This window comes from Anastrepha ludens, chromosome 6 (genome assembly GCF_028408465.1).
Source record: "Anastrepha ludens isolate Willacy chromosome 6, idAnaLude1.1, whole genome shotgun sequence".
NCBI lineage: Eukaryota > Metazoa > Arthropoda > Insecta > Diptera > Tephritidae > Anastrepha > Anastrepha ludens.
In genome coordinates this window covers 102,956,864-102,979,155 of record NC_071502.1, presented here as the reverse complement: position 1 = coordinate 102,979,155, position 22,292 = coordinate 102,956,864, and the positions used below count along the sequence as shown (strand labels likewise).

The following is a 22,292-nucleotide window of genomic DNA, read 5'->3' as shown; positions in this document are numbered from 1 at the left end:
ATGGTTGTTGGTCTAGTGACACCACCTTTAATGAATATGCCTTAGTTCGATGTACCATCCTATATTTGATTTGCTCTGCACTTCGTTGAGTAAAGCTTTAGGTTGTTGCAGCTATAGGATGTGGGGTGCGCTATCAACCACTTCATTAATTAAACTTATTCACTTATAACTATTGGCAAACTTAGTGCATTCTAGTGATACTCTCGATTCTGCTATGTATGTACATATACATGTATGTGTTATGTCTCAAAGCAGTTAATGTTGGTATAAAAGCACTTAGAAGCCCTCCACTCGCACTTAGTTCACTTAACGCGCCGGAGATGTGCTATGTGGGGAATATTTACATGAATAATTTGTTATTTCAAACGGTGTGAGTAGGGATATATTTATTATATTTCCTAACCACAACAAAAAAGTCGTAAAATGTTCGTTTTCGATGTTTTGTCGGGCATTGCGGGGGCGTTAACCGCCCACGTTACCGAGATCCTGGCCACTTTGGCATTCATCACCCTTGCCATTTACCTTTGCCTGCAATATCAATATACATATTGGCGCCGTCATCGAGTACCTTATATTGAGCCTGCGATGATTTTTGGCAATTTCAAAGGCATCCTCAAATCAGAGTGTGATTCTTGTGCGTGGTTCCAGTATTTGTACCAACATGAAAAGGCCAAAGATCTCCCTATCATTGGCATATATTGTTGTAATAAGCCCGCATTGTTAGTGCGCGATCTAGAGCTGGTCAAAAGGGTGTTGATTAAAGATAATAATTATTTCTCAAATCGTCATGCTTCTGCCGATCCCCACTTCGACTCGATGGGTTCGGATAATGTGTTCTTTGCCAAGAATCCCGTATGGAAGGAGTTACGGACCAAGCTGTCGCCAGTTTTCAGCAGTGGCAGAATGAAGCAAATGTTTCCACTGATGCAGGAGGTAAATGCATATCTACATACACATACAGATTCATATACTCACCATACCAACGCACATACTAAGTGAGGAAAAGTTAAGGCAGTGCCAATGAGTAGAAGTAAAAAATAAATAAAAAAGTGGAACTTCCGATCAGGAAAAGATAAAGCCCAGCTCCGATCTGAGTTGGTTTGTATATGGCTGACATGTGGCGTTGCTCACAACTACAGTACTCAGTCTAGGCGTGAAACATGAAATGATGGAAAAAGTGTTTTCTAATAGTGAGCGCCTCATGGAGGGCAATGCAATTCTACCACTGTATTTCTGCCGTGAAAAAGCTTCGCATAAAAACCAGAAACTCGGCCAAGCACATACATACATTTGTATAAAAACAATCAATATAGGCCAGAAAATACTTTTCAATTAAAAGGTCAAGAAATGGGTTAGTTAAAAAAAATTAATTTTTCCTATAAAATTTGGCTCAAAATTAAAATTTTCGTGTTTTACTAAAAAATTGTAAAAATTTACGTTTTTTTGATGTGCGTTTTTTTTTTTTATTAGCGTTGTTGTTTCTTATTACTCTTAAATAAATATTATTCTTGTGGAAATAGTAGTTTGGATAAAAATAAATCCATTATTTTCCTGGTAGATGGTTGTAGTGTCGATATCTGGTAGGTTTGGTTAGTCAAGTTACAGGGCGTTATCAATGGAAGTAAAAAAAGAGAAACTCGGTACATTTTACAGTTTTTATTTCATAAAGGTGAAAATTCAAGCCAAGCCGCTGAAATTGTGAAAAGTGTTTATGATGGCGGGACTGTAACACCTAATTATGTTTCGCCGATTCCGTTCGGGTATTCTTTTTGTTCAAGCAAATGTCGTTAATGTCGATAAAACCAAAGAAATAATCGCCCAGGAGCTAAAGATCGACCATAAAACATTTTAAACCATTTGCACAAAAATTTTACTCCAAAATTATGGATTTGTTTTTCAGCAAACTAATGTAATAATTTTTTCTTAATTATTGCTTAGGAGAAAGTTTTTTAGAAAATGTCAATGCAATAAGAATTTGTTCAATGTTTTATTTTTATTTATTTTCTAAAACTTTCTTGTTGAAAAATTAAAATTGAGCGCCGAAAATTTTGGTTTTGTAAATATTAAGTTTTCTTTAAACTCTTTGACGCAGAAATTTGGATCAAAATTTTTGTTTCCATTTGTTTTTTTTTAGGGTTTTCCAATAACAGGTGTTATTGTAAATAGCCCGCTATTTCGGTAGATGTCACTTTTGAAGCTGTCATTTTTTGATATTTGACATTTAGAAACTACGCCACTAATAAAAATGGAACGATACACGGTTAAACAGTGCATTGAAATTATTCAAATTCACTATAAAAATGGTGAAAATTTGGAAGAGACGATTCGTAAAACTCGAACATTTTTGGGTCATCGTGAAGCACCTTGGCGGACCGCAATATAGAAATTGGTGAAAAAATTCGAGCTGTTGAGACAAGTTAGTGATGTGAAGAACAAAACCCGTGCAGCCGAAAATATTACTGTTGTAGCCAAAAGTGTTGAAGAAAACCCAGGTTTGTCCATTCCTCGTCGTTCTTTGGAATTAGGCATTCCACAAACGTCATTAAACCGTATTTTGCACAAAGATTTGGGTCTTAAGGTTTATAAAGTCCAGTTAACACAAGAACTCAAGCCGGCCGATCATCAACAACGTCGTGTCTTTGCTGATTGGGTCGTTGAAATGCATGAAAATTATCCGGAATTCCATCGAAAAATCATCTTGAGTGATGAGTCCCATTTCCACCTCGGTGGCTGCGTCAATAAGCAAAATTGTCAGATCTGGGGCTCAGAAAATCCAAGAGTTATTGTTGAAAAGCCTCTCTATCCTCAACGTGTGACTGTTTGTGGTTTATAGTCCGGCGGTGTCATTGGACTTTACTTTTTCGAAAATGAAGCTGGAGCAACAGTTACGGTGAATGGATTGCGCTATCGAGAGATGATTAACGATTTTTTATGGCCGGAATTGGATGGTATTGATCTGGACAACGTTTATTTTTAACAAGTCGGCGCTACGTGCCACACAAGCAACGAAACTATTGATTTTTTACCGGAAAAGACCTCCAATAACACCTCTTATTGAAAAACCCTTTTTTTAAATAAGAGATATTTTCTTTCTCATATTTCATAAAACTCATATTTTTAAAAAATAAATTTGTTTCCTAAAAAAATTCTCCCATGAATATTGTAGAAGTTGAACAGTTGAGCACTTCGCTGAAATCAGAGCAGGTTGTCTAGGTAAACACTTTTTCAATTCTCTTACAGAACTGTCTGGCGTGGGGATTAGGCTAATCTTGCGCTTCAGAGCCTCAAAATGGTTTCATGAAGATAAATAAACAAGGTTCTCGTGGCGCACAGTGGTATCACAAGTGACCTATAAGGTGTAAGTGAGTTGGTCGTACGGACCGACTACCGCCATAACCTAGCCTAGCCATTCTAAAAAGTTATTTTTTCTTAAGTATTAAATTTTTCCTAAAATCAAATTTCAAAAGATCTTTTAATATTTAAACAAATTTGTTAATTAGATTCACTTTTTAAACGAAATTTTACTTGAAAATAAGTTTTTTTCCGAAAAAATTAAGTGTACACATAAGTTTTCAGTGCTTTCCAAATTTATTTTATGAAATTTTGACATAACGTTTTACTTATATACACTTTTCCTAAACTATTTTTTTAAATTTTATTTTGTGAAAAAATTAAACGTACTAACTGTTTGATAATCTCTTCCTTAGGAATTTCGATACAATAATTACGGGCAAAATGAATAGAAGGGGGGTAAAGATTTTGGTGCTTTGTTTTTATGTTTTACTAAAAATTGCTCCAATAGAAGATTAAAGAAACGACGATGATGAAAAACTATGCAATTTTAAATTTTTTACTTAAACTAAAATTAAAAAAACCAAATTCGAAAAAAACATTAAGTCAGTCAGTGCAATATTATTGTGAAAATTTTTATTTATTTATTTATATTATAGTGAATATAGTAATTCATTTTCGAGTTGTTTGTTATGAAATACTTTTATGTTGCTTAACATTTCTTTTGATTAATTTCAAATAGAATGATTACCATTTATATTTTTTTTAGTTAAAATTGGCCGATTTCATTGTTTAGAAAATAGTAATTTTGAATGAACTTGCAATGTCAAACTCTTTAGCGTATGGTTTTTAGCAAAATAAACATCAAAAATTAATTTCTGGTACCCAAAACCAAATGTACATAAACTTTCTTCTGAGAAATGTGAAAACGCAAATGGCTGGGGATTAATAAGTACATTAAAAATAAGCCGACCGCCATAGTCGAATGGGCTGGTGCGTGACTGCTAACAGTTTTTTCTTATTGCGGTCGCCCCCGTCAGGCAATGGCAAACCTCCGAGTGTATTTTTACCTTGAAAAAGCTCCTCATAAAAACCATTTGCCATTCGGAGTCGGCGTAAAACTGTAGGTCACTCCGTTTCATGGAAACGGACGTACACCACAAATAGGAGGAGGAGCTCGGCCAAACGCCTAACAGAAGTGTATGCGCCATTTATTTATTTTTTCTATTTAGAAATAAGGAGTCTCGAAATGCATATCGGAGTTATGGTTCCCTCGACTTTCTTGTTTATAATTGCATGTAGAATACATTAGTCACCGAAACAAAGTAGACAAAAACTATAACCCACTCTAATAGATTATATATAAGACTTCTTGTCCGTAGCACTGAAAAAAATATTGGGCCAGCTGCCCAGTAAGGAAACACTTGCTTTTTTATAAATTACATTTTAATAAAATTCTAATTTCATTAGCTTATAATATTCTTAATTAAGTATTAAGTAATGATGAGTAGCCCGTCCCGATCTCGACTGCTCGCTTGAAGTGACCGCCGCTCCCTTTACACCTATGAGACGTCTGAGACCAACCTTTGCCTTGACTTCCCACAGGTACAATATGAGTATCATTTCACAATCGTGTGAAATGATTAGTGCTGACACCGTTATATTCTAATGCGTACGCTATTGGCCATGGCCTTGGCAAGAGTGTCGGATTGCCGAATGCCGGCTTGGTCCCTTATGCAATGCGTGTGTTGCAACCGATCGTGGGAATGTTCTATTGCAGGTAATTATGAAATAAAAATATGCTGACACTGCGGCACGTGTAGCGCGCAGCCGTGGGAGCGTCGCTGTAAATGCGACTGCAGCGTGTTAACTTATATAATATAGATTATATATATTGTATATATTATATATACATAAAATTAGGCCGGGTCGATTTGTGGGGAGGCAAAAAAATCGCCCATTGCTCTGTGAAAATCGTATTCTAGGGATCAAAATAAGAAACTTTTCCGAAGGAACCATACTTCTAAAACGAATTCTGATGAGACCCGCCCTAATAAACATATACCCGTACATGTGTACATATACGCAATAGTAATATGAAATTTATTTGTTAGAAGCAACAGTTTAAAAACATTACAATTGGTTTTCCACTCATATCTGTAGATGGCTCAGCAATACGACAACTATCTCTGTACTTTGAAAATGGATTCGGAAACCAAATCGACTGTGCTCGAAATAAAGGAGTCAAATTCATTATATACAACCGATGTGATTGCAGTTACTGCTTATGGCGTCAAAAGCAACAGTCTTCAAAATCCTAACGGTACTTTTCGTAAGAATGGAAAGCAAATTTTCACCTTCAGTTGGTTTCGTTCATTAGAGTTCAAAGCTATCTTTTTCATACCAATTTTGACTACAATATTCCATGTCAAAGTATTCTCCGCATCGGTTACAAAGTTTTTGCGCAAAACTATCAATAATGTAATGGAAGAGCGCATTAAAAGTGGTATTGTTCGCAATGATCTCATCGATATTTTGATTAAACTTCGACGCGAAGCGGAAGTGGAATTGAAAGAAGGCAAAAAGCCATTCCTTTTGCAGCGAGATGCTTTGGCAGCACAGGCAGCTATTTTCTTCTCGGCTGGCTTCGAGACCTCATCAATGACCTTGTCATTTACAATGTACGAAATGGCTCGTCATCCGGATATGCAGCGCCGTTTGCGCGAAGAGATACGCGAAGCAGTGCTGAATAACAACGGCAAAGTGACCTACGAATTGATAATGGGTCTGAAATATTTGGATAATATTCTAAAGGAGGTGCTACGCATTTATCCACCATTGCCTTTCCTTGATCGCACATGCACGCCGAAAGCAGGTGAAGCCGGTTATTCATTGAAGGAATACGGCGTCGATTTTAATATACCTTTAGATATGCCTATCTTCGTACCGAGTCACGCCATGCACATGGATCCGCAGGTGAGCTTTTTAATTAAAATAAAAATATCTACACTCGTTCTTTTCTTACTTTTTGTTCATTTTTAAAATCATATTTGTGGTTTAAGTCTTAAACCTGGGATTTAGAGCAAAGTTTGTTAGCTCCTTCAGCTAATAGCCTATTTTCCCCAAAAACTTAATTGTAGTTAAAAGCTCTGTTAAGTTTGCTAAATGTCAATAACAAAACTGTTCGTATTTTTAGATATTTAAATGCGATGCTTAACTGAAGTTAAGTGTAAATTACAATTAAGATTCGGAATTTCTTAAATTTATATATATTAATTTTATAAATTTATATTTGAAATTTTCTAAATTTTATTTAAGATGTTTTTTATATTCGAAATTTTTTAAATTTTATTTTGAAATTTTTTATATTCGAATCTTTTTTATATTTTTTACACAGTACTTCAAAGATCCCGAAAAATTTTATCCCAATCGTTTTCTACCTGAAAATAAGGAAGACAACAACTTGAGCGCCTATATGCCATTCGGCCTTGGCCCGCATACTTGTTTAGGCGAACGCTTCGCACTGTTACAAACAAAAGTTGGACTGCTCTACTTTTATCGCAATCATTATGTGACCCCCTGTGATAAGACGCCGAGGGAAATTGAATTAAGTCCAAGTGCCGTTATATTACACGTTTTGGGAGGTATACACTTGAACATAGTGCGCGACCCATTATTTTGAGGTCGAGTTCGTTGAGTTTAAGAGATGTATGATTTTAAGCTTAAAATTTCTTATACCTACATTAATTAATATCTAAGTATATTAACAGTTGCTTAACGGTGTTTGTGGCATATATTGAGTAATTTTTTGTTATCATGTGATTGTGGAACTTTACTATAAGTGCAATTTTTTTTTTATTTTTGTACGTTATAGTTAATTATTTATAAAAAGAAAAATAACACAGCAGCGAGTGTAAATATATACATATTTTTCGCTTACAGATTTATTATTTTGTTCTTATTAAATTTATTCTTCCTTGACAAACTTCAAGTATAGCCTCCCATTCGCTTCTAGCATAAAACGTTTCGAATCGAATTGAATTTTGGTAAGTGTTTGCTCACATACTTCAACACGATAACTCCTTAGAATAAATATTAATCCTAATTTTACTTGTAGTATTCCAAGTCGACTGCCAATACAGCCATGTGGACCCGCACCAAACGGTAAGTAGGTCATTGGTTGAATAGAAGGTAGATTTTCAGGCGCAAACCTTTGAGGATCGAAAAGCTGTGGGTTAGGCCAGTACTGAAAGAAATTTTAAAAATACATATAAAAAGAACAACACCAAAAACATTTTCGACCAAAAAACAAAAGTTTAACAAAATAGTACAATAATATTATCATAATATTATACAATATAAAAACGAAAAAGCTAAAATTAAAAATGAGGAGGCTCGAAGCCATTTTAGAACTATGCTTGTATGAACTTTTTTGCTCAGAATTGCCAGTAGAATACTTCAGACGCCGAAACAAAGTATGGGGAAAAAATTGACCTAATAAAATAAATAAATAAAGAAAACATGAATAATCTAACTACACTAGGCAACATAAATTACTATTTTACTATTACTATTCCGCTATCGGAAGATTTATAGTTTTTGCAAATGGCGTAGTATGTCAATCATATTTGATACCTGGGAACTAGGCAGCTGCAGTATACAAACAGACAAGAAAGGGAGCGCGTGAAGGTCACCAATAAAGATTTTCATGTTAATAATAATTTTTCATGTTAAAAATATTTTGTGAAAATGCCGACAAATACTTTTCGAGTTATTCAACAATTAACAAAGGGTGCTCGGGCGCTCGATAGCAAAACTTTTAATGCGTTTTTCTCAAAACTATGTTTTTTGAACTGGTGATCACTGTAACTTAAAAACCGCTTGGTAGATTTCAATAAAATTTATACTGCTTTTGAAAAACATAAAAAACGCGTGCCTGATCGAAGGATTTTTTTCAAAAATTTCGATTTTTTTAAACAATTAATTGTCGGGTTTTTTCTCGAAAATCTGAAAAAATATTTCCTGAAGCCACAATATTGTTAATTTTGAAAAAAAAGACATAAGAGTATCTGTTAATAAAACTAATTTCTCTTGTCCGATTGATTTTAGATGAATTTATTTATAAGGACTTGTGATGATAACCGCAAGGGACTTCTGGCGAAACGGGCTCCACGCAAACACCTATAACTTCTACAATTATTATTATTTTTTTTTTGTTTTTGAAATTTTGCTAAAGTCAAATCGAAACATGTTGTATTAATGCTATTTTTTGTTTGTATATTTGTAAAATAAAGCAATTGACTAGCAAAAAAAAACAATTATTGAAAATCATAATTTATTCGGGCCTCTGACTACCCCTAACCCCTTAATCCAATCGCCATTGCATAAAAGTAGGTATCACCAATGAGCGTATTTCAAATACAATTTTTTCAGCTACGCTACTGAAATAAAAAAAATTAACATGTGTCCGTATTACCGTACCTTTTTCACTTTTTATGGCATTTAAGTTGAATTTTGAGCTTAGGTGTTTTGACACACCTATAGTAACATTTTTTGGCAAATAGTTTTCTATTACATTGTAACCCGTTAATCTCTTTGTCGTGAGTATTTTTGGTCTTTTCCCACAAAACCGACAAGAGAGGTCCATCGTTTGAGGAGTTAGAGGGCTAAATATTCCACAAAAATATTCCCCTTTGTTTTTTACATAGAACTGTTGAACACATTACATATCTAAAATGTAAGGATCACTTAGTTTCCTATGCCAATTTACCATAAGAATAGACAATAAGGCGAGAACTTTGACCCACTTAAAATAAAATTCAGGTGTATACTTTCAAAACGCCGATAACGTCTGATTTTTTCCCCCCTTTTACCAGAATCCATTGCCGAAACCTTGTTATTTTCGTTAAGCTAAAAGTTTCGTCGTAAATTCACTATTTTGTACTTCTTTTGTAAGCAAACAAATTGTACTTAAAAAAAAAAAAAGTCACCCAACTTGTGCCTATTGGACTAAAACTGTTATGGCAGGAAACATTTTTAAGGCATGAATTCACTTTTTACTTGTCTTTTTAGCGCAGAGAAGACCTTCTTTTGATGCCACAACGAATATCTTAAAGTGTGAGGTTGTGATCACATTCAAGATTTATGAAAGATCGAAGTGTCTGCGAAATGCGAACTTTCAGAGATTGGTTGCTCGCAGTAACTTACATATTTCCTAACTCTTTTGATATTTTTGCAAACATTTCAATTCAATTAAGGCTTTCGTAAATATTGACTTCAACTGAAAATAAATGAAATAATGTGCACGCTTTACCTTTGGATCTCTGTGTATGCCCAAAATAGAGACATATGCTGGCACGTCCTTAGGTATGCAAAGACACTTGCTCCTCTCCTCGTACCATAGTGTCTGCTCTTGCCCATTCGGTAAGCACTCTCTATTTATGAAAGGTGCTGTCGGATACAGTCGCAATCCTTCGGTGACAATCATGTGAAGGTATGGCAATTGCAAAACTTTTTTATAGCTAATATCACAGCTAGATGATTTACAAAAACAAGCTGCTAATTCAGCTTTTAATTTTGTCTGAATTTTTGGCTGCTTCGCCAATTCGTATAAGATGAGCGCAATCAGCGAAGAGGATGTCTCAAAGCCCGCTAATAGAAAAATGCCCACTTGCGCGGCTATAAAGTCCGTATGGCGCAGCCAGTCATTGAGTGTTGTGTCATCTAAAGATTGCTGCATTTTTAACAACAAATCTATAAGATCGCCGCTATCGCGATGCTGATCACCCGCCTTTATACGCTGCTCTACAAGTCGTCGCAAATATTGTGAGTATTGTTGAGTGAAGACTTTTGACTTGAGCATACGCACTGCTGTGGGCAGGAAAAATATAGCGAAGAAATCAACGATCTTACGCAAACTAGGCTTGAACAAATTTTCGCACTGTGTACGCATTTCACAGCCATCATTTTTTAGACCTGCTGTATCAGTGGTATACAATAAGGTAGCTGTGACGTCTGTGGTGTAGAGCGCGCACATTTCCTTGACCTCAATCACGGTGGCCAGGCCAGAGTCTACTAAGAGTTGTTGATCTTCCTGCGTTAGTTTACGTGTGATATACTCTTCCAGCTGCTTAGCGATCGTTAAAAGTTTTGGATAAAATTTATGTTTGATATGCCCACTAGTGAATAGTTTTGAGAGCTCACGCCGGCTTTTACGCCATATCGCATATTTGGCTAAAGGTAGTGTTAAAGCCCCCATAGGATCAACCTGCAGATCGGCGGCCTCATAGCGATTGGGAAAATTATTGAACTCTTTAATTAGTAACTGTTCGATTAATTGGGGGTCGCGTATAAGTAAGGCGGGTGAATGAAGTATGTAGAAACCGAAAAATGGCGCAGATTGAAAAGATGGCTCAGCGTAGAGTGAACGAAAGTAATCACCAAAGGATGTGCGTAATAGCAGTAGAGGCTTTAAATTGCCTAAAAACATTGTGGGTTGCAGATATGGAATTTTGCGGCGATACCAATAACGGTAGCAGTGATTGAACCAAAGCTGCAGCAGCGTTATTGTGATGAAGAGAAGAGTTAATGTTAAAAGTGGGTAAAAGCTGTACGCTGACATGTTGAGGGGATGAGCAGGTGGCAGGCTGAAAGGAAGTGAAGAAGAAGAATTTAAATACGTATTTTAAAAAACTAATGGAAGAAATAAATATTCAATATAGAGAAAACAAAAAACCAAACCTTGATCTCTCTTTGCCGAAGTGTACATAGATTCCGAAATCAACATAAATCGTTTTTATGTATTAATAGCAATATTTTATAATGTTTGTAGTCTCAGTCTTGTGCTCTCCCAGGAGTTAGAGGAAATGATGCTGATGGTGATGTAGTCTGTAAGAATATTTTGTTCATAGGCTTCAGAAATAAATACATACTTTACTGTAATACAGACTGAAATTGTACTTACTTATTTTCTACAAAATCACAAAGTGACAACTTGTGCGTACACAAAGATTGTGGTGCAGGCCCAGGGCGGTATTTACTTGAATATTTTACGTAGTCCTTTATTTAACTGCTGCCGCTTTTTTGGTTTGACGGATTCCATGCAAACTAGAACGAGTTAGGTGCGTGAATGAGTGAAAGTTATTCAAAAACTATAGATTTTAAGGGGCTTTCAATCACTGTGACTTTGAAAATATATTTATATAATTTTTAAATCAATGCGCTTTTGAGCATTTGGCGTGGGTCAATAGCATCTTTGCGTGCCTCGGGCAATTTGTGCAAATTAAAAAAAAATATTTTCTACAGCTCATCTTCAAGATGCTGTTCAACAAACTTTAGTAATGATCAGCTTTTAAGTGTTTTCTAACGAAAACTGATTTGGCACGTTATGCCGTTTTGCTCATGATTTGCAATGTCACCCGAAATGATCGCGTGTGCCAAACGAGCGGTCACGAATGGTGGAAAATGGGTACAAATGGGCATATATGTATGTGTGGGCATATGTATAAATTAGTGAAAAATTTAAGAAAATGTGGGCTTACAAACAAAATACTAGTTTCACTACTGAGAAAGAGGTAACTACTTTATTAGATCCACACACAGTTTTAATAGTTACACTCTGCGACAAAATGGGACGAAAAAAGAGAAGAATGCAGTATATAAATTATGTAAGAGAAACAGTTGTAGAATATTTGAATGCCTTATATTTTTTAATTAAACGTCACAATATTTATTACAGTATTTCGAAGTCTTTCCAATTTGGTATCAAGTTAATCTGAATATTTTGGAAAAAAAACTCATGTAAAATTACAATTAACTTTCGAATTGCCTTGTCTAAATTGTCGAAATTTAATGGCGCATATTTTTGTGGAACCTTTTAACCCAATATCTCTCGTCTGTGTGGGTTGTTTTGGTACTCTTATTTAAAAATTTGAAAAATATTTAGTTTGAAGGATCGATGGAGGCTTAAAATTTTATACAAAAATATTAAATTTACAAAAAATATTATACAAAAATAGTTTCGGGACAATTTCAGTAGTGGTCTTCTAAGTCAAAAATAGTGTGCAATAACACACAACAGCACTGTAGGGAACCATTTTATTTTTGAACAGAGTCTTCTCTTAGCTCGATACACTTCCATCAAACGTTCCTGCAATTTGTTGGTGCAAACAATACAATTCCTAGAGGCTATCAAAATGGAAATTTATTTAATCGATGATCTCTTCATATGACCCAAATATTTTACTGATGAGCCATTTCCCCATATTTGAAAGCAGAAAGAAGTTCCAGTGGTGCTAATATTGGAGAATATCCTGTGTCTTTTTAAGAGCTTGATTTTAAATTGAACAACAATAAAACAACGAAAATTTAAATTGACATTCATGACATTTATTTTTTGAAATATAATCCCTTTCAAATGTTGACCGCAACACCAATCCGTAAACATCAATTTTGAATGATTCGCTGGACGACTTCGGTCGGTATCTCGTGAATAACTTTAGTAATGTTGGCTTTCAATGTCTCAGTCGAAGCTTGTTTATCCACAAAGCATTTAGACTTTACATACCCCGTAAAATAAAAGTCCAAAGGTGTGATCTTGGCGGCCAATCCACTGGTCCGAGACGAGAGATAAATTGCACACCGAGACGACGACGCAGTAAATCCATTATTTCACGGATTGAATGGCAAAAAGCGCCATCCGCCCTCTTGTTGGAACCAAATGTTGTGAAGATTACGGCATTCAATTTCCGGCATCAAAAAGCCGTTTATCATGACGCGATAGCTTTCAATAAAATTCACTAACTTAAGGGGGGAAACCAGTTTAGGCTTATCAAAAAATTGACTTTTTTATTGCATAAATTGCTAATATAACTACTCAAGAATATGTGGTAAAAATTTTAAAGCGAAATTCGCAATATTTCCGATTCTATGAGCACTTTAGTGACTGCCCTTCGGTTCCGCACCGTAGCGCGCGTTGGTTAGAACGACGCTCTGGCTCAAAAAGTTATCGACCAATAGTTATAAATTTTCGGAGTATTCTTTATTCAATCCTTATTCATATGAACCTAGTTCTGGGATTATATTATCATTAAAAATATTTTTTTTAAGCAAAATAGATGAAAAGATATGATATGAAAAAATTACATTGCGCTCAAGCGCCTCAAAGATATGCAATTTTCAATATTATTTTATCACAATTAGGTTCATATTCTTAGGAAACATGTTGTTAACAAAAAAAAAATTGTTGTTGATTACGGAGAAAAATTGCAATTTCAGGAATGCTCACCAGCAAGACACTCGAATGGCGATCGTCCATGGACAACACGCTCTAACGCAACTATTTCCGACCGAAATGGCTTGAAAGAATTTTAAAGTGTACTTAAAAATATGAGTAAAATACCCTCCAAGTTTAAACAATTTCTGATTATTCCTTCCTGGTTCAAAAAATTCACGAAGAACACCAAAATGTCGGCCTCTTAAACCGGTTTCCCCCCTTAATGTGCACCCAAGTCATCAGTAACAGTTATAATAAAAGATAAAAAACTAACTGTTAAATATTGATGCTTTTAAAAAAGATCATAACATTGTTAAATTTAAGCTTCTCTACTAATTGCCAACTCTGCGTACTTTTCGATTACCTTTTCATCTTCACCTTCCTCAATGCAACGTTTTTTGCTCTTACTAACTTTTAACAAACATGAGTTCATTTTCTATTTATTGCAAAAATTCATCTCATTCCATAATACAAATATTGAGTTCTTCCCAAATCACATTTTCGCACTCCGTTCATAGAGTCCATCGTTCACTACATTCAAGTAAATGCCTCCCTTATTATGCAAAAGTAAGGACAGTGGATCGAAAGTAATTTGCGCTGGTGTTTTATCGCACACCTCAACGTAATGATTCTTTAAAATGTGTACCAAGCCCACTTTTGTTTGCAGCAACCCCATTCGGCCACCAATACAATTACGAGGACCATTACCAAATGGTATATAGGTCATCGGTTTATGTAACTTTTTCTTTTCGGGGCTGAATCGTTCCGGATCGAAGATATCGGGGTTGGGCCAATACTAGAAGTAAAACGAAAAACGATCAATATCGAAAGAAAGTAACAAGTTTCGATAGTTGCTTTTTGGTATTTAAGAACCAGTTTTGAATTTTTTATTTACTGTAGCCCTCCCACATTCCATCCAACTCACCTTGGGATCGCGTTGCAAACCGAAAATTGGTACATAAACAGCCATACCATTTGGCACTGTATAATCATAATACGGTTTGAGATCAAATTGGCTTTCTCCATTCTTGGGTAGGTGTTCGCGATCGAGTACGGGCAAAACTGGATACAAACGTAACACCTCATCTACTACCATACCCAGATATGGTAAGTTGGTAATGGTCTCATAGGATAGTTTGCCATTCTCCGCCACTAATGCCGCACAAATTTCGTTGCGCAGACGCTCTTGCAGATCCGTTCTTTTGGCCAATTCGTACAATGCGAATGATATCGTCGAAGATGAAGCCTCAAAGCCAGCCGTTAAAAAGGCCCCCGCCTGCGCTGCGAGCATATCTTGTGTCACTTGATTGTACTCTTGTTTCGCGATAATCTCTTTTTTCAATGCCACCAGCACATCGATCAGATCATTGCGCGTGAGGCCACTTTTCTCTCTTTCCGTTATTACATGACTAATAGTACGACGTAGAAATGAAGAAAGCTCGGGTGAAAAAAGTTTTACTTTCATGGTAGTGACCCAATTTGGATAGAAGAATGCGATGAAAAAGTCAAACGCACGACCCCATGTAAACTCCACAAATTTTCGTCCCTGCTGGCGAAACTCTGCATTTGGATTTTTTAAGCTATTCGCTTGTACACCAAAAGCAATTGTTGCAATCAAATCGGTGGCGAAAAGCGCACAAATCTCTTTGATTTCGGTAACGAAAGAATTGCCACTCCTGATGTGCGACTCCAAATGTGATTCTAACTCAAAACCGATCTAAAATGAGAAGAGAAAGAAACAAAAGTTCAAAATATGCAATGTTGTTTGTTTTTGCTTAGTTAACCTCGGTCATTAGTGGATACATTTGTTTGATCTTTCCTGAGGTGAACACCGGTGAAATCTTCGTTCTCAGTTCCCTCCATTGTGGATTGCGTATGAAAAATACATTATTCGATCCCAAACTATCGCCATGCGGATCACAAGTTGCATAGCGATTGGAGAATTTGGAAAATTCCTTTATTAGTACAGATTTGATAAGCTCCGGTTCGCGTAGCACCAAAGCTGGTTTATTCAGTATATAAATACCGACTGCGGCGGCTTTTGACATTTTGGCATCCTTATAAATGTCAGAGAGATATAAGAAGAAACTGTTGCTCAGTGTAAACATGACCTTAGTATTTCCAATCAGTGGTATCGGCGTCATAAATGGAATATTCTGGCGTTTCCAGTAGCCATAATTGTAGCGATACCAAATGTAAAAGATTATCAAAAGGGTGACCAAGAGGCAAATCGTATCTGCAGATATCATCATATAGACTATATTCGAATAGATGGGAGAGAAAAAATGTTAATTTTAATAAACCTACTATCACAATTAAAAAAAATTAACGCGCCGTAGCCAAATGGGTTGCTGCGTGACTACTTGTCGGGAGTGCGTAGATTCGAATATCAGTGCATGAAACAGCAAAATTATACAATAGAAACAGTTTTTTCTAATAGCGGTCGCTCCTCGGTAGACAATAGCAAACATCCAAGTGTATTTCTGCCATGAAAAGCTCATCATAAAAAAAACATCAAGACGCACATCTCAAAAAGGAGGATAAGCTCGACCAAAAAGAAAAAAGTTACGAGTTTCCAACTAATCGAAAAATATAAAAGGAATATTTTCTTCTTTTCATAGCGCTTAAAGTACAACTATCTCGATTTGCGCATACACATAATTATTTATTTTTGCCGACAGCCTAGCGGATGCAGGGGTAAATACCGCAAATTAGAATTTCATGCCCTTTCGCACCTTAATGGATTTTAATAAATTCGAAAAATATTTAACGCATATGATAACGAGCATTTCGGTGGGAGTAGATTCTTTTATTCTTTTAAAATTAATTTCACATTTGATTATTATCAATTTTCTGTTCTTTTTATTTTCTTTTTGTTTTGGTGTTTTATCTATGAAGAGAATACAGATTCATCAGCCGGGTTACCTTTTACTTTATTTATTTTTATTGTTGCGAACTTCTTTCGACGTTTTCAATTGCACTTCAACCGGAACACTGAGTTCGACAGTCCTATAGATTCAAGTTTTTATTTGGTGCAAAACTGCAGCTAACCAAATTTCAATATATACAAGTAAAAACACATAAATAAATTTTTTAATGTAGGTGTTATCAAATTTTCGAGTAATCCAAAAATACAAAGCACAGCGACAAGTTTTTTACTTTCAATGCACTCAAAAACGATCGAATAGCGCAGCCAGTGGTTTATCTTTAATATGTGTATGTATGTATATGTAGAGTAATTTTAATAGAAATACAATAAAAATACTTGCTGTTATAACTAAGATGGAATGATACTTAAATACCCGCTGAAATGGGCCCCTTTATCAGCGTAAATTTGTCAAAAATAAGATATTGATTTTGATTGCTTTAAACGATTTTTTAAATACATATAAAATTTACTTACACAAATATGCACTTTTACAGTTGTTCAAGTTTTTGACTGGTCAAGGCAACTTTAGAGAACACTTACATAGATTCAAGCAAGAGGGGAGGGGGTGATTTAAGTCTGTTGGCGCCTAGCCGTAGAATCGGGCATGCTTATAGTACGGGCTGTAACTATCTTTAGAAGATGTAACCGCATGGACCGCATACCAAAAAAAAGTATCTGTGTAAAATACATGAAAGTAATTTCATTCGGGACTGCAACCAACCCCTAGTGTTTTAAGATTTCCCCTCAGTGAAAATTTAAGTTTTTTAACATTCCGTATTTGCATATGTACATTAGGGTGGTTCAATTTGTATGGAACAATCTTTTTCGGCATCGACTATAGCGATTTCAATTCTACATAAATTTATAAAAAAAATGGATTTGAAAAAATTGGTTTGAGTCTCCCAATATGCGTGTTTTTTTTTTTTAATTCAAACTTGTACTTCAGTGTGTTTCAATGCGAAAATTTTTATTTTGTTATCTGTTTTTCATTTAAAGAATCGCACGATGGCGCTAAATAAAAAAAACAATCGATTTTTTAAATCTCAGTTTACTTAGATATAAAAAAAAACATGCAGTCGCTTTTTCTATTACAATGTTAAAAAAAATTCCAAATAATTCTTTAACATTCCTGCAGAATCTGATTGTGCATAAAATTTTAAGAAAAAACTGCCCGCCCTAATGCATTATAATGATACATTACAGGTACCATGCCTTAAAGCTGCGCTTGATTTTCTTGCTTGCAATATGTAGACTCCATAAATATGGTTTCTGGCACGAAGACAGAGCTTCGGGACACAGAGAAATCTTTATGATGCTAACTGAACAGTATCCACTTTCTTTGGCACCTAAGGCTGACCGTATAGCCGTTGTTTCATTCGACAGGAAATTTCATGTCAAATTGTCGTTGTAATCCAGAGTGCATTCAAAGAAATTTGACGGATATTTTCTTTACCGAAGGGTCAAAGAATGAAATAGGTTCTGGAGCCGGATGGTACTTAAACCATAGTAATAAGTATCATTACGCTATGGGAGGCATGGAAACTTTTTTTAGTGAAATTAAAGTCTTTGGAAAACCTCAAAGATTGTTCAAAAATATAATAAGAAGCTTAATTCCCTTGCAAGACAGAATTAGGTACTTGTACTTGTACGTGTAGAGAGTATAACAAAATCAAAAACTCATTGTAACAATATTTCCGTTTTGTATTATTATTTTAAGCTCTCAGTTCAGTTAAGCTCTTAAAAACCACCCGATACATACGTATCCACGTACACGTGCACCAACAGCGTCTTTCAATGCGATAATACCAAAACGACGCGAGATTATTAAGGCATCAAATACTGCTGTCAAGCAACTCTTGTCGTAGTCAAATTCTAGTATTTCCAGTAGTTGCGCAAAACTCATACATTCGTAGCAAATAAAATAAGAGCCTGTAATGCTCATTTTCAGCGGCCGCCGTAGCTGAATGGATTGATGCGTGACTACCATTCGGAATTCACAGAGAGAGCATAGGTTCGAATCTTGGTGAAACACCGAAATTAAGAAAAACTTTTTTCTAATAGCGGTCGCTCCTCGGCAGGCAATGGCAAACCTCCGAGCGTATTTCTGCCATGAAAAAGCTCCTCATAAAAGTATCTACCGTTCGGAGTCGCCATGAAACTGTAGGTCCCTTCATTTGTGGAGCAACATCAAGACGCACGCCACAAATAGGAGGAGGAGCTCGACCAAACACCCAAAAAGGGTGTACGCACCAATTATATATATGTATATATTATATAAAGCTCATTTTCAGCAACTGGCTGCTGCCTGCGTCAACAACTTCCGCTCAGCTATGGAAGTTGGAATTGTGTGGAGGTGTGCAGAAAGTTTATTGCGGCAAAGCTAATTGCTAAATTTCCAAAACTTTCGTATTTTGTCCACTTGTATATTTTGCTTTAGAATTGAAAGCTTAGATCATTCGTGCCAGATTAGGTTAGGTTAAATGGCTGCCCTAGCTAAAGGGCTCACTTGGACAAATGTTAAGAAATTCGTCCGTTGTGGTGCCATACATGGGAGAGCAGAAAGGAGATGGGAAGGAATAAGCGGCCTTGGGATTAGATACGATGATGACCATACATTTTTACGACGGCGCCGACGCGACATAGGAAAGGAAGAAATGAAAATTATTTAGTTAGTCACTATCTGAAATATTTTCTAAATCAAATTGATTTACATTTTCCTCTAAAATATAGGTTTTAATATCCGAAAAATTAAAAGAATGCGAAGTGGTAGTCTTTAATTAGATAGGAATATTTTTAACGCCTTCACCAACTTTATATAATCAACTTTAAATAATAAAAGAAAAAAAATATTTTGCAGTAGTACAAAAAAATATACTGAACATAGGAAAGGAAGAAATGAAAATTATTTAGTTAGTCACTATCTGAAATATTTTCTAAATCAAATTGATTTACATTTTCCTCTAAAATATAGGTTTTAATATCCGAAAAATTAAAAGAATGCGAAGTGGTAGTCTTTCTCAGAGAAGATATAAAGGGGTCTGATGTTACTAGTAAATATGTCATAATATCTTTATTAGTGTTTATTTTAGAATTTTTTCGTGTATGATAAAGACGACTATTTCGTACCTCCTTATGCCTAGCTTCAAGTGCGTCTTCTGCCAGTTGCCCTATTGGTAAATCAAAATGTTTAATGATCTCTTCGCCATGAACTAATAATTTATGGACACTGGAAGGCACATAAAACCAGTCATATAATTCAATGTAAAGCTATCTGGTATTATTTAAAAGTTCTCGAAAATTGTCGATGTTAATTTGCTTTCCAGAAGACACAACACGTAATATTTGAGAAAATTTAAAAATCAAATTCTCATCAATGCCCGTTATTTCAGAGCTTATTTTGGGATTTTGAAAAAACCTTCTTGCCGTATTCCCATCATTAGTGGACCCGTAACCTGGCTTAGGTTTATCCACAACTAAGCCTAATTTTCTTTTAAAGTCGTCTTGAATTTTTTTCTTTTGAATATTAAATAACGCTTTTTTTTCTGTGCCTTTTACTTGCCAGCTTCTAAAAGGAAGCCTATAAGCAATTTGTAATAAACATTCGAAGCTACGGATCCACGAATGAAGAGATGACATCCCAAAATTAAAATTTTCGGTTTTAACTGGTTGTTTAAGAACTTCTTTTGTATTCATTTGTTTTGGTGTAGCTACACAAATGAAGCAAGTTTGAGTAGAATTAGTCTCTGATAAAGTATTAATGCAACTTCCATCAAGCATTGTAAAGTGAAATTTAAAATTTACAGTGTAATTTTTGTTTTGAAAATTTATAGTTATAGGTTTTAAATCGTTTGTTTCTTGCTGCAGTCTCAAGCCTTCTGTTTTAACTAAATCGGAATTTTCTTTAACAAAAATAAATTTAATTGATCGACAGAAAAATGTTGACAAAGAGCGAGGATTATTCCAAAAAATATAACCTTTTTCATCTGACAAGTTAAGGGGTGACATAGCAACTAAAAATAAATATTCGTCAGTAATTTCTGTGGAGCTAAATACATGTTTGAAGGTGCTATGCCCAGAGCTTCCATCGAATCCGTATTTACATGTCAGAGTTTAAGTTTCACTTTTTATATATTCTTTGTCTAATATTGATTTTAAAATGCTTTTTAATATATAATCAAGAAGTTGTTGTAGATTTATTTCAGATCCTTGTTCTGTGGTTATAATACCTTTTGGTAATAAACTGTCTCGAAACTGTCGCAGTTTATAGATGCTAGGTAAAAATTCCAGACCAGTTCTTCAATTCGCCTCTTTTTAGTCTTCTCACTTGACTCCCCAAAAGCTACATATGGTCTTCCACGAGAAGTGCTTTGTTCAGCAAAAGTGTTACCTCGAACAGCTGGTTTTCTTAAAATAGCTTTTAGTGATGAGGTCATATATATTTCAGAGTTCAGCCATTTGCTTTCTTTGGCTAAAAACTGTTCTTTGTTTGCCATTTAATATTTATTTTTCCACAAAAAATGCCAACAGATTTTTCAAATTCCCGCTTAGTTGCTTTCGTGACAGTCTGAAGTCTCATTAGGTTTAGAACCTTTTCAACTAACTTATTTTTCCTTTGCTTTTTGGGCAATGAAATCCATGTATCCACCAAATCTTTATTTTTTATATTTGACAAAGTACCTAAAAAATAAAAATTCGGAATAAAGTACAACTTTGCGCAAAAAAAGACCTATACCGTTAAAAACAGAACAGTTTAAAATATCAAATAACAAAAAATTTGGAAAGGCACCTTTTGGGACCTTTTACCAAAAATAGAGTTTTCTAAAAATAATGACTACTTTACAAAAAAAATTAAGAAAAATACCAAACATATATTAAAATATTTACATACCTTGCTGAATATTTGCCATAATAAACGAGTCAAACTAATATATAAAATATCGAAACGTTCAGAACGAACTACCATACAATAATAAATGTTGATCAAATCTAAAAGAAGCAAAATAGGATTTTATTTAGGTAGACTTTATCATAATTTTACTGATAAGGAAACAAAAAATAAAAATAAACTTAAGGTGATTTTATTTGAGCAATATAATGAAGATTTTATTTCCATTTTAGTTTTTCTAAAATATTGCTTTTAATTTTTTGATTTTTGTCCATTGTTTAAATCACTGTGCGACGGGGGCTAATTTGCGTTCGTAGTTAGCCGTAACAAGCTACTAATGAACTTCACCAAATTTATGATATTTACACCGGCTATATCCGCAGGCATAGCGAAAAAGTGAGAGCCCAGATTTGTCTTTGCCAGACGAGAGCAGGGCAGCTGAGAATAAGGCGTTGAGATGATTCCACCTCGTCCTCCAGACAGTTTCTGCAGAACGGACTTGAGGCAATCCCAAGTCTTACGGCGTGAACACCTAACGGACAATGTCCGGTAAGGATGCCCACCAAATTTGAGAGCTGGGGCTTTGTTAGCCTTAGGAGTTCCCTTGAGCGTCCCCGATCTACCCGTGGCCAGAAGGATCTCGCTACCTTGCACGTTTGCGCACTAGCCTAGCCCTCGCTGAGTTGACTCGAGGCCCATCTTTCCAGGAGCAGACCACAGGTTCTCAGGGGAACCCCAATTCTCTCATTTCGCAACGAAACCGTCTCCAAAGTTCCCTGTCTAGCCAGCTCATCAGCCCAGCAGTTTCCCTCTATACCGCTGTGCCCGGGAACCCAAATGAGCCTGATGATGAAGTATTCGGATGCAATCGAGAGAGAAGCCAGACATTCCCCGACCAATCTCGAGCGCACAAA

At 35.4% G+C, this 22,292-nt stretch overlaps 3 protein-coding genes across 3 annotated transcripts in view; 1 reads left to right on the top strand and 2 right to left on the bottom strand.

Moving 5' to 3' along the window:
• Positions 1-287: 287 nt before the first annotated feature.
• The window catches only part of LOC128867201 (uncharacterized), a 46,830-nt gene continuing 24,825 nt past the window's right edge, over positions 288-22,292 (top strand). The window contains exons 1-4 of the mRNA XM_054108302.1: positions 288-933; positions 5,455-6,267; positions 6,689-6,970; positions 7,409-7,455. Of these exons, the coding sequence (XP_053964277.1) occupies positions 424-933; positions 5,455-6,267; positions 6,689-6,970; positions 7,409-7,455 (1,652 nt within the window). The 5' untranslated portion in view covers positions 288-423. The remainder of the gene's footprint in view (positions 934-5,454; positions 6,268-6,688; positions 6,971-7,408; positions 7,456-22,292) is intronic.
• Positions 7,231-11,439, bottom strand: LOC128868375 (probable cytochrome P450 6t3). Its single transcript, XM_054110396.1, has 4 exons — positions 11,255-11,439; positions 11,032-11,178; positions 9,605-10,937; positions 7,231-7,537 (listed from the first exon to the last, which is right to left on the bottom strand). The coding sequence occupies exons 3-4, from the start codon at positions 10,910-10,912 to the stop codon at positions 7,259-7,261; spliced, it is 1,587 nt and encodes a 528-aa protein (XP_053966371.1). The 5' UTR covers positions 10,913-10,937; positions 11,032-11,178; positions 11,255-11,439; the 3' UTR covers positions 7,231-7,258.
• Positions 13,972-16,634, bottom strand: LOC128868378 (cytochrome P450 6g1-like). The gene is made up of 4 exons (XM_054110399.1): positions 16,490-16,634; positions 15,349-15,821; positions 14,490-15,281; positions 13,972-14,360 (listed from the first exon to the last, which is right to left on the bottom strand). Exons 2-4 carry the CDS (start codon positions 15,814-15,816, stop codon positions 14,058-14,060), a joined length of 1,563 nt encoding a protein of 520 aa, XP_053966374.1. The 5' UTR covers positions 15,817-15,821; positions 16,490-16,634; the 3' UTR covers positions 13,972-14,057.